Below are 16,618 nucleotides of genomic sequence, written 5' to 3'. Positions count from 1 at the left end.
AAAGAATAGAGGGAAAATTGAAACTGATGCTAAAGAAAAATCCTCCAAGGCATATCAGCCAAATGCAAAATAAACTATGACTGGTATTGACATAAGCAAAAACGAAAAGAGCAATAACTCTATATGTGATAAATTCCTTGTACATAATATAAAACACTATGGCCAATACCGCATTTTTTTTTCTAGTGCCTTCAGTGAGAACCTTTGGTTACCAAGTCAAAATAAATCTTGATGGTCATCCTTATTTTATATAACAGTGAAATACTGAAAATAACCAAAATGTGCAAGGGTACTTAACTAAAAGTGCTGCTATAGCTGTACACTCATAGGAGATAATAAATTCATTAAAAATGAAGGTGCAATAAATATTAACATACAAAATATTTTTAAAATGAAGAAAGAAAATTACAGAAGTATATATGTATGGTACCTTTATGGAATAAAAGGATAAATAACATATATACTTAACACAGAAGAATATACTAGTTGGATGTATACAAATATATAACCTAGAATAGTTTATCAAAGCATGTTTCACTGAATGCATTTTTTAATTTATCATTTATATTACAGCTAGTAAGATTTTTCTGCATTCTTTTGAAATCTGTCTCACTACCTTGTATCTTCTATTTTTACCAGGTTGGGTCCTAGTAGAAAAGCAAGTCTGGGACCAGGTCACCTAAGCCTGACCTTCAGGCAAAAGCATCCCAATGTAAAAATTAATCTTAGTCATCAATAATACCAGCCATATAACATTTTTATCCATTAAAATAAAAAAATACATATATTGAGATGAGCAGCTAATGGCTAGTGCTCCCTTCAATTGGAAAGCCAAGGGCTCAGCACCCTTCCCACGGTATTTTCCCACAGTACCTCATGTCTCCGAACTTCTTGCTGATGGCCGTCCCAACGTTGCTGAAAGCTGCAGTTGCTTTCTGCCCTGCGTGACTCAGGGTTTCATGTGTTTTCTTGTAGCTAGAAGTAAAACAGAATAACACAGTTTTTATATCATGAACACCCATAAAAAATTAATCTTCCTTCTCATTCCTTACTTTGAAAATGTCCTTTCATTTCATATGTCATGTCCTCTCCAAACATCAACAGATTTAGGAAGAAGAACCACAAAAGCAACTGTTTCCATTCATTGTCTGGAGATGATGGGTTGGCTGCTGTTCGTCAGAAGGGAAGTCAGACCATTAAATCTGAATTCAGGAATATAAATACAGATACAAATACAGATCTGAATGTACAGATCTTCATGACAAATAATGGAGCTGATCAGAGAGTAGAATGTTGTTCTTGAAGTGTATTAGTTCTAAAAAAGACACTTGTCAATGAAAGCTCTAGTCACCAAGGGTGACACAGAAATTAGAAATTGCAGGTTTAGGTTTTAAAGGAAAATCTACGCTTATACTGTGAATTTGGATAAACTAACCCAGAAAAGGCAAAATACAGCTGGTTTTTTAGCTTATTTTTCTAATATATATAGCTGGAAATAATAAAAGCACATCATCTGAAGATAATATAGTGACTTTTTTTCAAAACAGTTTTAGGAATATAGTACTGTGAATATTTGTTGATAAGTCTATGTCATATTAGACTTGACTACTTGAGGGCAAGGAAGCCATTCATCTTTGTGTCCCTAGTCACTGAGAAAGGGATAAAGGAGAAACTCAATAAACAGTAGATGAACAAGTGGATGATATCAAAAGGGACAACCTTCTGTGACTGAACTGGGAAAAGTGGCACTAGGAAAAGAGAGTATGATGGATTACAGGGATAGAATAGATAGACTCAACAGGAGATGATAAGTGACAAGAGCAAGACAAAAGATTGCCCTGAGGAGGTGAGCATCGGGACAGGAAGGACAATGGTGCTACCTATAGGGCTGAGAAATTTCTGAGTTGGTTAATAAAGTAGACAAGTCTGAGCGCAGACACACCTATCCCTGTCCCCGCTTGATGGCATTTCTCTACCTGCCCTGGTAGCAGAACACAAATGACATAAACTCTTAAGAGCTTTATGGACCACCCATCGCCTGAGAAACCAGAATACCTCCCTTGGACAATTTAGGGCAAGCTTAAATCCCACTGTGACAACTGCAGCTGGTGCCCCTCTTGAAAGCACCACCTCCTGGCTGGAGGTTGATCAACTCAGGCCATTACTTCAACTCATGACAGAGTAACCCTGATTCCAGGAAGAAGAAAAGAACAGCTAATACTGCTGCCTGTAACATCCTGGCCAACCAGAGGTCCTGAGTCTGTCCACATGACAACTTCACTGCTAGTATAAGAAGCATTTGAGAAAGCCATCACATTAAATCTACTTACAACCAAGGATTCTCACAGTCTACTTCACTCCCCTGCCACCTCCACCAGACCAAGTGCTGGTATCCATAGCTGGGAGACCTGAAGACGTCATATCACAGGACTCTTTGCAGACATTTGCCAGCACCAGCCCAGAGCCTGGTAGTACTGCTGGGTGGCTAGGCCATGAAGAGAAATAACAGTCACTGCAGTTCAGTTCTCAGGAAGTCCAATTTCTAAGGGAAGGGGAGAGCACTACATCAAAGGATCACCCTGTGGGACAAAAGTGTGAAGAGCTGGCCTTGAATTCCAGATCTTTCTACTGGTGGGAAGTTTCTCATAGCAGAGACACAATTGCAGTGCTGGGCACAGTAGGGAAAGTCTGCACCTCTATCCCAAATGGCAGGCAGCCTCTGTGATTGTGTAGGGCCTTGGAGAAAGGGCCCTTGTTCCCATGGAACTCCACTGCAGACACAGTTGGGCTTCCCCCAGAGGAACAGAGGCACCTAGAGACAGCCTTTTTGAAAACAATCTGGGGTAAGTGCAGCCCCACAGGAGGAACACACTCCAGATTCCGGCTTGCTTGAGAGGCAAAGTCACAATTCCTCCCTATTTGGAGCATCAACATTTCCATAGATGAAAAGAGGTGCCGTCTGATCTGAATAGCCAGGACACTGGGACAGAAAGGAGGCTGTGAGATGAGTAGCTTTCCTGCTGACCTGGTAGGGGAGCTGAGGTAGCTCCAACTATTCACCCTAATAAAACCTCAGGACATCTAATTGAGAGCTCCTCCAGCCACCTTCATCAAGGCTTGAACCTCAGCCCACCATCTGCTGAGGTAAATGGGTACTACATTTACCCATCTGCCTTAGCCACAACCAATGACTGCCCTCCTCTCCTAATGGCCCAAAGACTAAATCATCAACTCAGTAAATAAAATAGTGGGAAAAAGTTAAATAAATAAATAAATAAATAAATAAATAAGGGTACACCATGAGAGAATGAGATAAGCTTCAGGAGATCCCTGCCATTCCAACTCCTTGACAGTGAACTCACCCACGTACCAACAATATAACTACTACAACCAGCATCACAGAAAGCCAGCACACAAAAAAACTTTCTGTAACTAAGGATCTCATACATGAGTCTTCACCTCTATAAGCACCAAGAATTAAATTAGGCTAAAATAAACATTAAAGTCTAATACTTAAGAGGGAAAAAATAAATTTCAGTTTAAAAAAAAAGTCCAATTAAAAATAAATTCAAGAACAATTTTAAGAAATCGTCCATTTAAATGAGAAGAAATCAGAAAAGTAATTCTTGTAATATAACAAACTGGGGTGCTATAACACCCACAAAAGTTCACCCTAGCTCCTCAATAATAGATTCAAATCAAGAAGAAATCTCCTAATGGCCAGATAAAGAATTCAGAAGGTTATTAGCCTACTCAAGGAGATATCAGAGAAAGGTAAGTTGATTGAAAACTAACTTAAAGAAACTTAAAAAAAAAGACATCACTAAAAAATAACCAGTATTTAGGCAACAATTAGCATGATGAATAGAACAGTACCTCACATCATAACTTCTGGAAATGAAAGACATGCTTATGAATGAAATATATAGCATAAGGAAAACACAATCATAACTTCTGGAAATGAAAGACATGCTTAGAGAAATAAAAAATACAGTGGAAAGTTTCAACAAGAGTCTAGAAAAAGTAGAAGAAAAAACTTCAGAGCTCAAAGACAAGGCTTTCAAATTAACGCAATGCAACAAAGGCAAAGAAAAAAGAAAGAAAATGAACAAAGCCTTCAAAAAAATTGGGATTAAGTTAAATGGCCAAATCTAAGAATAACCGGTGTTCCTGAGGAGGAAAAAAAATTTTAGTTCAGAAAACTTATTTGAGGAAATAATTGGGGAAAACTTCTCTGGGCTTGCTAAAGATCTAGACAACCAAATACAGGAAGCTCAAAGAAAGAACTCCTGTGAAATTCTTCACAAAAAGATCATCAGCTAGGCACACAGTCATCAGGTTATCTAAAATCAAGACAAAAAAAAATAATCTTAAGAGCAGTGAGGCAAAAAAATCAGGTAACCTATAAAGGAAAACCTATCAGATTAACAGCTGGTTTCTCAGCAGAAACCTTACAAGCCAGAAGAGAGTGGAGTCCTATCTTTATCCTCCTTAAACAAAATAATTGGCAGACAATTAGCCAAGAATTTTGTATCCAGCAAAACTAAGCTTCATAAATGAAAGTGAGATAAAGTCTTTTGCAGACAAAACAGGTGCTGAGAGAATTTGCCACTACCAAGAACCCTGACAAGAAATGCTCAAGGGAATTCTAAATGTTGAAACAAAACTTTGAAATACCCAAAAATAGAACTTCCTCAAAGCATAAATCTCATAGGACCTACAAAACAGGAATACAATGAAAAAAAAATATCCAGTATTTAGGCAACAACTAGCATGATGAATAGAACAGTACCTCACATCTCAATACTAACTTTGAATGTAAATGGCCTCAATGATCCACTTAAAAGATACAGAATGGCAAAATGGATAGAAATCCACCAACCAAGTATCTGCTGTCTTTAAGAGACTCACCTAACACATAAGGAATCACATCAACTTAAGGTAAAGGGGTGGAAAAAGATATTCCACACAAATGGAACCTAAAAGTGAGCAGGAGTAGCTATTCTTACATCAGACAAAACAGCCTTTAAAGCAACAACAGTAAAAAAAGGACAAAGAGTGACATTATGTAAATATAAAAGGATTAGTTCAATAAGAATATATCACAATCCTAAATATATATGCATCTGATACTGGAGCTCCAAAATTCATAAAACAGTTACTACCAGACCTAAGAAATGAGATAGATGACAACAAAGTAATAGTGGGAGACCTCAATACTCCACTGACAGCACCAGACATGTTATCATCAAGACAGAAAACCAACAATGAAACAACAGACTTAAACTATGCCTTAGAACTAATGGACTTAACATATATTTACAGAACATTCTACCCAACAACTCAAGTATACATTCTTTTCATCAGCATATGAAACATTCTTTAAGATTTACCATATGATAAGCCACAAAACAAGTCTCAATACATTTAAGAAAACTAAAATCATATCAAGTATCATCTCAGAGCACAGTGGAATAAAACTGGAAATTAACTCCAAAAGGAAGCCTCAAAACTAGACAAATATGTGGATATTAAATAATCTGCTCTTGAATAATCTTTGGATCAACAATGAAATCAAGATGGAAATTGAAAAATTCTTTGAACTGAATGATAATAGTGACACAACTTATCAAAACCTCTGGGATACAACAGAAGCAGTGCTAAGAGGAAAGTTCATAGCATTAAATGGCTACATCAAAAAGTCTGAAAGAGCACAAACAGACAACCTAATGTCACATCTCAAGAAACTAGAGAAACAGAAGCAAACCAAACCCAAACCCAACAGAAGAAAAACAATAACAAAGATCAGAGAAGAATGAAATGAAATTGAAACAAAAAAAGATATAAAAGCTAAATGAAACAAAAAGCTGGTTCTTCAAAAAGATAAACCAAATTAATAGACCATTAGCAAGATTAACCAAGAAGAAAAGAGAGAGAATCCAAATAAGCTCAACTGGAAATGAAATGGGAGATATTACAACTGATATCATAGAAATGTAAACATCCAAGGATATTACAAATACTTTCATGCACACAAACTAGAAAATCTAGAGGACATGGATAAATTTCTGGAAATATATTAATACAACCCCCTAAATGAAATCAGGAAGAAATAGAAACTCTGAATAGACCAATCATATGTAGCAAGATTCCACACAAATGGAACCTAATAATAAATAAAACAGTAATAAACAATGCCAATTAAAAAAAGTCCAGGGCCAAATGCATTCACATCTTAATTCTACCAGACATTTAAAGAAGAATTGATACCAATCCTACTGAAACTATTCCAAAAGACAGAGAAAGAGGAAAATCCTCCCAGATCATTCTATGAAGCCAGTATCACCAAATGTAATGCCAAAACCAGGAAAGCAAATAACAAGAAAAGAAAACATATCGCTGATGAATGTAGGTGCAAAAATCCTCAACAAAATACTAACTGGATCCAAAAGCATATCAGAAAGATAATCCAGCATGATCAAGTGGATCATATGATCATCTCAATAGACACAGAAAAATTATTTGACAAAATACAGCATCCCTTTATGATTAAAGCTCTCAGCAAAATCATCATAGAAGGGACATACTTCAAGTTATAAAAGCCATCTATGACAAATCCACAGCCAGACTCATGCTAACTGGGTAAAAGTTGAAAGCATTCCCTCAAGAACTCGAACAAGATAAGGATGCCCACTTTCACCACTTCTATTCAACATAGTACTGGAAGTTCTAGACAGAGCAATCAGACAAGAGAGTGAAATAAAAGCCATCCAGATTGGAAAAGAGGAGGTCAAGCTGTTGCTGTTCACCTATGATATGACCGTATACCTAAAAAACCCTAAAGATTCATCCAAAAACCTCCTAGATTTGACTAATGAATTCATTAAAGTTTCAGGATACAAAATCAATGTACACAAATCAGTAGCACTGCTGTACACCAACAATGACCAAACCAAGAATCAAATAAAGAACTCAATCCCTTTTACAATAGCTGCAAAAAATAAAAAATAAAATACTTAGGAATATATGTAAACAAGTAGGTGAAAGATATCTACAAGGAAAACTAGAAAACACTGCTGAAAGAAACCACAGATGACACAAACAAATGGAAACATGAATGAAAACCCATGCTCATGAATAGGTAGAGTATTGTGAAAATGACCATACTGCCAATAGCAATCTACAGATTCTATGCAATTCCCATCAAAATATCATTATCATTTTTCACAGAACTAGAAAAAACAATTCTGAAATTCATATGGAACCCCCCAAAAAAGCCTACATGGCCAAAACAATACTAAGCCAAAAGAACAAATCTGGAGGCATTACATTACCAGACTTTAAGCAATACTATAAGGCTGTAGTTACCAAAATAACATGGTACTGGTATAAAAATAGGCATGTAGGACAATGGAACAGAATAGAGAACATAGAAATAAAGCCAATATTTACAGTAAACTGAACTTTGACAAAGCAAACAAAACATAAAGTGAAGAAAGGACACCCTATTCAACAAATAGTGCTGAGATAATTGGAAAGCCACATGTAGAAGAATGAAACTGGATCCTCATCTCTCATCTTATGCAAAAATCAACTCAAGATGAATCTAAGACTTAAATCTAAGACCTGAAACTATAAAAATTCTAGAAGATAACAGCAGAAAAACTCTTCTCAATAAAAAAAAAAAGAAAGAAAAACTCTTCTAAACATTGGCTTAGGTAAAGAGTTTATGACCTAGAATACAAAAGCAAATACAACAAAAATAAATATATGGGACCTAATTAAACTAAAACACTCTGTACAGCAAAAGAAATAATAAACAGAGTAAACAGACACACCATAGAGTGGGAGAAAATCTTCACAAACTATGCATCCAACAAAGGACTAATATCCAGAATCTACAAGAAATGCAAAAAAATCAGAAAAAAAAAAATCAAAAAGTGGGTAAAGGACATTTATATGGTTTGCCTGTGTCCCCACCCAAATCTCATCTTGATTTTATCTCCCATAATTCCCATGTGTTGTGGGAGGCACTTGGTGGGATAGAATTGAATCATGGGGGCGGTTTCCCCCCATACTGTTTTTGTGGTGGTAAAGAAGTCTTATAAATCTGATGGTTTCATAAGGGGCTTCCCTTTTTGCTTGGCTTTCATTCTCTCTTTCCTGCCTCTCCTTCCTCCTCTTTCCATGTAAGATATGCCTTTCACCTTCTGCCATGATTGTGAGGCCTTCTCAATCATGTGGAACTGTGACTCCATTAAACCATTTTTTCTTTATAAACTACCCAGTCTTGGGTATGTCTTTCTCAGCAGCATGATAACAGACTAATACAGACATGAATAGACAGTTCTCCAAAGAAGGTATACAAATAGCCAACAAATGTGAAAAAATGCTCAAGATCACTAAAAAACACAAATTAAAACTACAATGAGATACCACCTTACTCCTGCACAAATGACCATAATTTAAAAGTCAAAAAATAATAGACATCAGCATTGATGTGGTAAAAAGGGAATACTTTTACACCACTGGTGGGAATGTAAACTACTATAACCACTATAGGAAACAGTGTGAAGATTCTTTAAGTACTAAAAATGTAACTGCTATTCAATCCAGCAATCCCACTACTGGGTATCTACCCAAAGGGAAAGAAGTCATTATAGGAAAAAGACACTTACACATGTGTGTTTATAGCAGCACAATTTGCAATTGCAAAACTATGGAACCAGCTTAAATGCCCATCAATTGATGCGTGGATAAATAAAATGTTAATATATCTATATCTGTCTATCTATATAGATATATATGCACATACATACTGTGGAATATTACTCAGCCATGAAAAGGAATGAAATAATGGCATTTGCAGCAACCTGGATGGAGTTGGAGATGATTATTCTAAGTGAAGTAACTCAGGACTGGAAAATCAAACATTGTATGTTTTCACTAGTGGGGACTACTAAGTGTGAGGACACAGGCATAAAAAGGATATAATAGACTTTGGGGACTTATGGGGAAGGGTGTGAGTGGGGTGAGGGATCAAAGACTACACCTTGGGTACAGTGTACAGTGCTGGGGTGATGGATGCATCAGAATCTCAGAAATTACCACTGAAAAACTTATCCCTGGAACCAAAAGCCACCTTTTCCCCAAAAACTATTGAAATACAATGGAAAAAGATAAAAACTTATCTAAATTGTCATTAGTGATAAGACAGTTAAAATGGTACTAGAAATGTGAAAGGGTAGAAATAAAAACATCCATCATCATGAAAAGATTTTAGTGAGGTGTGATCTTGAAATGGCATGTGCTACGAATTCTTCAGAAGTCTGCTCCTAAAGCAGTGTCTTGAATGCTTGGATTCACTAAACTCAGAATGCAAGACTTAAAAGTGGCAGCTTTCGCCTTAAAAACTAGAGGACTTATTTTCAAATAAACAAAGAAAAATCTGGACTTCCTGCCACAGTTATATTTTTAGGATGCTGACAAAAGTTTCAGTAAGTAGTAACTGGGTAATGAAATCAGATCTGTGAAAAGGGCATTAAAAATGGGCTTCAAGGTGAGGTGTGGTGGCTCACACGTGTAATTCCAGCACTTTGGGAGGCTGAGGAGGGTGGATCACCTGAGGTCAGGATTTAGAGATCAGCCTGGCCAACATGGTGAAACCCCATCTCTACCGAAAAAAAACAAAAAACAAAAAACAAAAAACTAGCTGGTCTGGATGGCACACACCTTTGATTCCAACAACTTGGGAGGCTGAGGGAGGAGAATCACTTGAACCCAGGAGGCAGAGGCTGCAGTGAGCTGAAATTGTACCACTGTACTCCAGCCTTGGCAATAGAGCAAGACTCTGTCTCTAAATAACTAAATAATGGAGTTCATACATTTTGGAAGTGAAGAAAGTATAGTATTATATGCTGATGAAATATTCTTACACTATGGACTATGATTCAGAATAAGGCTCAATCCAGGGCTTACTGACATCACAATTCTAAAAAGCATCAAGAAAAACTGTTTTTTTCCTGTGCAAAACCTTATCATGTGTTTTGGTAAGAAAACAGAACCATCTATTGAATGCCCCAATAGGAGACTAGCACCATCTTTGACCTATTTCTTTCATTCTCCAAATCAAATTCATCAGGAAACCCCAAATAGATGTGAAATCTATTCTCTGCTTACACTACTCTCCCCCTTAGTTCAATCCACCATCATCACTCACTGGGGCGCTTGCAATCACTTCCTAACTAAACTCCATACTTCTACCTTACCTCTCTACAGTTCTTTTTCAACACTGTACCAAGAGGGACTCATTAAAGCATAAAATTGGAGTGGGCCTCTGCTCAAAACCTTGCACTGGCTCCTCATATCACTCACGGTGAAAAGTCAAAATCCACCTGGTGGGCCTTCTGATGGCCCTACACAGCCTGGTCCCCTCTCATCTCTTCTTACTCCTTCACTCTGCTCCAGCCCCTGTGGCCTTCTCACTGTTCCTGGAACATACCAGGCCCCCTCCTCCCTTAGGGCCTCTGCTCTAGCTGTTCTGCTTTGTGATGCCATCAAATTTGGCAAGAAAAGGGTTGTGCTGTATTTTAAATGTCCCATTTTGAAGAATTCAAAAGACTTAAGACTGCACCCTTGGGAAGTCTGTAAAAGCAAACTTTTTCTATCCAATCAAGGCCAGAGGTCCCTGGGGCTTTGACCACTTGGTGCCTGCAGAATGGACTGAGCCCTAGGGAGAAGGGAGTTATAAGGGGAAAAAGGAAACCAGGGAAGGGTGGAGGAAAGGAAGAAAGTCTATTGCGCATCCACCTGCCACTGACTCTGTGTTGCCTGAAAGGTGACTCAGGAGAAAAGTAAATAAATAGTCTGAAATTTCTGTGGCCTTTGCATGAAGTTGGGACTGGCTATCAGTTAAAGAATTCATTCTTGTGTTGGGTCCACATTTCTTCAAGAATTCTTTTTTTTTTTTAATTGAGATGGAGTTTCGCTCTTGTTACCCAGGCTGGAGTGCAATGGTGCAATCTCAGTTCACCGCAACCTCTGCCTCCTGGGTTCAGGCAATTCTCCTGCCTCAGCCTCCTGAGTAGCTGGGATTACAGGCACGCGCCATCATGCCCAGCTAATTTTCTGTATTTTTAGTAGAGATGGGGTTTCACCATGTTGACCAGGATGGTCTCGATCTCTTGACCTCGTGATCCACCTGCCTTGGCCTCCCAAAGCATTGGGATTACAGGCTTGAGCCACTGCGCCTGGCCAAGAATTCTTAAAATTAAGCCGTTCCATGTAGTTTAACCTTATATATTTGAGAATGTTTTGAATTAAGTGTTGATTTTTTAAACACTTGTTTCTGTGTGTATGACATTCTGAATTTAATGTATAATTTAAATATAGCTAGCTACAGAGAAGTATATATAAAAAATAGGTGGTAGCTATGTTGTGTTTTAAACATAAAAAATAGGTGGTAGCTATGTTGTGTTTTAAACACATTTCTATAGCAAAATGGGATATGAGCATATACAGTATTCTGATTTTTAGTGTGATATTAGTATTCACTAATATTAATAAATATTATTTTCTAATATTAACAAATGATGCCCACCATGAAACTCTATTTCTATGTGAAATTTTAAAGTTAAAATTCAGCTATATGGGTAGTTTAATGCAGTGTTAAAGATTTTAGGACTCCTTATTTCTGAGAATTCTTTAATGTTAAATCTGAAGGGCACTGGAGCTGAATCCCTTCAGATTATAAATGATAAAACTGAGGCCCAATAGAATTACGTGACTCTTCAGTGACATAGGTAAGGCTAGAGCCTAGTCCAGGGTGCCTGCCTTCCATTAAAATGTCTTGTTGTCTTGAAGATAATAGACATTTGAGGTGAGTTGGGTCAGCTTTCCATAGCATTGGTGTTCAGGAAGAGAAATAATACTGTATTTCAAGAATGCTAAGATGCACATTTTTCCCACATTTTTACACCTCTTCTCTGGGCTAACCATCATATTCCATATATATATATATATATATATATATATATAGAGAGAGAGAGAGAGAGAGAGAGAGAGAGACAGAGAGAGAGAGAGAGAGAGAGAGAGAGAGAGAGAGAGAGAGAAAGAGATGGGGTCTCACTATGTTATCCAAGCTGGCCTTGAATTCCTATACTCTGGCAAACCTCTGCCTCAGCCTCCCGAGCAGCTGGGATTATAGGCAAGCACCACTGAGCCCAGCTAACCATCACATTTCTTGAAAACAGTTAGTTGCTATTTTATTACTTGGAAATCAACAATTGAAAGAGATTTCCAAAGGGTAAACAGTAAGAAAGGGTTATAGATAAGGAAATGATTTCCAGGAACAAAATAACCAGAAACCCCATGAGAAATAGGCCACTGGGCTCCAAGTACTTAAAAACACAAGGAACACCACTCACACCATCATCTAAGCCAAGCTTGTCCAACCTGCAGCCTGTGGGTCGTGTGTGGCCAGAACAGCTTTGGATGCAGCCCAACACAAATTCATAAACTTTCTTAAATCATTATAAGATTCTTTTTAGAATTTTTTCTTAATTTTTAAAATTATTATTTTTTTAGCTCATCAGCTATCCGTAGTGTTAGCGTATTTTGTGTGTGGCCTAAGACAATTCTTCCAGTGTGGCCCAGAGAAACCCAGATAGTGGACATGCCTGGTCTGAGCAAATGGTGCCTGCCTCAGGAGTTATATATTGCTTATGCTGTATCCTGATTGAACTTGATCTTAAAATTGCCTGAGTAATATAGATCCCCATCCAGAAGCTAGGAGCCTGTGTCTTGGAAAAAAAAGCACTGCTATCAGCCCAAAGAAGTTGGGTGTGTGTGTGTGTGTGTGTGTGTGTGTGTGTGTTTTGTAGAGTGTATCACTTGGTCACCCAGGTTGGAGTGCAGTGGGGTAAACACAGCTCACTGCAGCCTCCATCTCCTGGGCTCAATCAATCCTCCCACCTTAGCCCCTCAAGTACCTGGGACTACAGGCACATGCCATCGTGCCTGGCTAATTTTTTGCATTTTTTTAATGCAAAAAAAGATGGGGTTTCACCATGCTGCCCAGGCTGAGCTCGAACTCATGAGCTCAAGCAATTCTCTCACCTTGGCTTCCCATAAGGGCTAGGATTATAGGTGCGAGTCACAGCACTTGATGCTATATTGCATTTTACTCCCTTTATTATGCCATGGAATTTGGCACATTCTTAATACTTAAAATTGTTTTTCAATCCTATCATATAAAACTATGTGCTATAATATTCAAATAATGAAAAACAACTTAAATATTAATATTCTGATTGACTTGACAATCTTGTAATTTAAATGGAAATAGTATTTAGCATTTCAGATTGCTAGTTCTCTTGCTTTAAGCTAAATATAGGTTCACCATTGCTGACTTACATAATTGATAAAGCACAGGAACAGTACATTTGCCTTAAGTAAAAGCAAGAATGTGTAAGATATCTTCAAGTTGCTGTCAGTTGTGCATTAGGTGGCAGAAACGCTGAAAGTATATGCTTCAAGTCTGTGTTCTGTGCCTGTCCTCACTTCAGCTACAGGAGCAGAATCAGGAGTTCCCAATATGAAACTCCTGCCTCAGGAGAACAACTGAAGCTTTCAGATGAAAGAAGAGAAATCTGCCCTTGTGTGTTTTAAAGCCTTTCTAGCAAACAACACCCCTGTAGGGACCTGTACTTCCCAATAAGGCTCAAACCCGGCCTAGGGCTGAACATTAGCTGCCATTACTTTCATAGTTAAACATTTCCCTTTCTTTGGCAGCAATGGCAATGGCAGCTAATGTTTTTTAAAGCAATGGCAGCTAATGTTCATAGAGCATGTCACATGCATTCAGTCATTTAAGACTGTTCACTGAGAGATGTTTGGTTTTGAGTACATGTAAACTTCCTGTTTTTCAGTGAAAGTCAATAGGAAAGTGGGCTTTTCAGACTCAGTTTGGCTGGAATGGATAGTGTTTATTGGCAAGGACAGAGTTAGCTGTTTGTACAGCACGCTGACTTAGGTGGATCTTCAGTAGTGTAAGGTAAGGGTCTCTGCAAGCCAAATCAAAGGCATTCTGTTGGCTTTTCATGCAAAGTCCGCTTGACTTGTTTTACTAATTTGAAAAGCAGTGTTAATAATCGAAAGGACAAAGCACGTTGTCTTTTAAATTGTTTTCACTTAAAGTATTTTTTCTACATACAACTAGAAGCAATAAAAAATTCGTCTTTTTATAAGAAGATATTTTATAGCATGAATATGTTTCCTCTTAAGAGATTTAAAAGCAAGTATTCCTTTAATGGTTGAATACACAGCATTTCACCCAAGAATGCAAAAAATCATTTAGGATTATTTTATTCCAAAGGCTCCCTAAATATATTATCAGAACATAAGTTTACCACTTGAATCTAGAAAAAAAGAATCTATTTCCTGCCTTATGTAATAAGATGAAAGCTTGAAGGTAAAAAGAATGAACAACCATGTGAGAGATTGGGTATGTACATCTTTTAAAATTAGGTCTTTAATCTTCACTGGCACTCCTGAACTCAATAGTGCTACAACCAGGCTCCCTCATCAAAAGAGATAATAAGAATTCCTAATCATAATGTCCTGGAAGTCTTAGAAGCCCAAAATCAAAGAGTAAATCAATCATATACTAAACTTCAACTTTTGAGCACTGTGCATTTTTAAAATGCTGAATGTGAGGCTTTTAGTCCTCTTTATATAGGATAAAGTTATTAAGCTTTTAAAAAATATGGAATAGTTTAAATTCCTTTCTAAAACCTCTGCTCTCTGTTGACTTACCATTTACACTGTGGCACAATTCAGAGTTTGTTAGTGGGGATATTTTATGGGTTAGCAAAGCATAATACTTGTTGAATAAATGAAGCCCACTGCTTTGAATAGTCCACCATAAAGTTGCACTTCCTGATTCTACTGCTGCCTACACAAGAAATTTGACTTCTCCTCCTTCTTCACCCCAAAGTCACCCACCTCTCCCATGTGTCCCTGAAGTCTAATGACAACAAAAAAAGGCAGCAGAAAACCAAAAGAGGGGGAGGACTTTTTGAATGTTCTTAGATACAAATCCAGGCAAGTAAAAAACTGTGACAAGAACAGCAACAAGAAACCATGGATACTGATGATCTCTTGACCTGCTCCTATATTCCTGGAATCTTTCTGTAAAGGAGATAATTTCAGTCTGCTGTGTAATTATTCCTACTTATCAAGGCCTATTTCAATTTGAATCCTACTGCAGACTGAAATATGCCAAGATCTTTCATTAACATACCATAGATTTTCTTTTCATTATAAATCAAACTAAATAGGTCATGATTGCTTAATCAGTATGCAAAGTATTGCCTCTGGGAATCACACACATCCTCTGACAGCTACAATTTTTTTTAGTGCTTTGAAATCTAATTCTACCCAACCTAACCCGATCAACAGCTCATCATTTCTTCACTTCAAATTTTTCATCCTATGAGGGGTAGATTTTGTCCTGAAATGGGTATCATGAACAACACTAAGAACAGGGGTTTAATTAATTCAGAGGGATACAGATTTTGTTATTGCTCCTCCAAACATATAATTAAGGCCCTCTGCCTTCCCTCAGTAACTAAGAAGAAAGGGTTGGAGACAGACCCTTTCCCAAAATTATATGGTTGATAGACTTATGTCTAGTCTTAAAGAGAGGGATTGGTTCTTCCCTACAGAGGAAAGTTCACTTCAGTCTGAAAGGTTAGTGAGTTCAGGACCATTTATATTTATTAAATAATCTTAAAGGAAATCTCATCTACTCATCTAGCTCTCGATGAGTCCCAAATGTCCATTTCTGCCTTAAACTTTTCCACTGAGTCGTCCTCTCAGTCTATAAATGTGCTTATATACTGGGCATTTCAGACATTATAGAGCCAAAACAAATTCTTGGGCTTCTCCTCCAGACTTGTTTCTGAATCTTTCTCACAGCAGCAAATAATTACTTGATGCCTACAGAGTGTCAGATGCTGTCCTGCAGGCTTTACAAACATTAATTTACTGAATGAATCTTCACTACCTATGGGATCGGTATTAAGATGATCTGCCTTCATGAATGCAGCAAGGCCTAGATTTCAACCCAAGCAACCATGAGGCTAACCACAATGCTAGTAAACAGTTCCGACACTCACTCATGTCTAGGTCTAGCCCAAGTCAAAGACCTACTATCGTCGCACTGGGTCCTACTACTTCCTTTATCATCCACCTGGAAACAACTGTTAGTCTGTTCTCCAAATCCTTTCTATCCTTCTTGTCCATGATTTTGTCAAACAGACAAACAAACAACAACAATAAAACTCAAACTCTGCCCTCCTAACTAGACTCTAAACTCCACAACCCCAGGGAATAAATCTGGGCTACTCATCCAGCAAAATGCTTTACATTAAGTAGACCACCTGGCTATAAAACCAACTTGTGGCCAGGTGCCGTGGCTCATGCCTGTAATCCCAGCACTTGGGAGACCAAGGTGGGTGGATCACCTGAGGTCAGGAGCTCCAAACCAGCCTGGTCAACATGGTGAAACCCCATCTCAACTAAAAAATACAAAAATTAGCAGGCCATGGTGGCACAT

The 16,618-nt window shown here is 37.7% G+C and overlaps 1 protein-coding gene across 11 annotated transcripts in view; it reads right to left on the bottom strand.

The window, feature by feature from the left end:
- The window catches only part of TPD52L1 (TPD52 like 1), a 107,953-nt gene that overhangs the window by 14,675 nt on the left and 76,660 nt on the right, over window positions 1-16,618 (bottom strand). For all 11 annotated transcript variants that reach the window (XR_013534908.1, XM_008994979.5, XM_035296623.3 and 8 more), the window contains exon 4: window positions 874-975. Coding sequence is in view for 10 of the 11 variants with exons in the window: in XM_008994979.5 (XP_008993227.1) it covers window positions 874-975 (102 nt within the window). In the remaining variant the exon portion in view is untranslated. The remainder of the gene's footprint in view (window positions 1-873; window positions 976-16,618) is intronic.

This window comes from Callithrix jacchus, chromosome 4 (assembly GCF_049354715.1).
Source record: "Callithrix jacchus isolate 240 chromosome 4, calJac240_pri, whole genome shotgun sequence".
Classification (NCBI taxonomy): Eukaryota; Metazoa; Chordata; class Mammalia; order Primates; family Cebidae; genus Callithrix; species Callithrix jacchus.
Note: the sequence above shows the minus strand (reverse complement) of the source record. Positions and strands in the feature narration are given on the sequence as shown.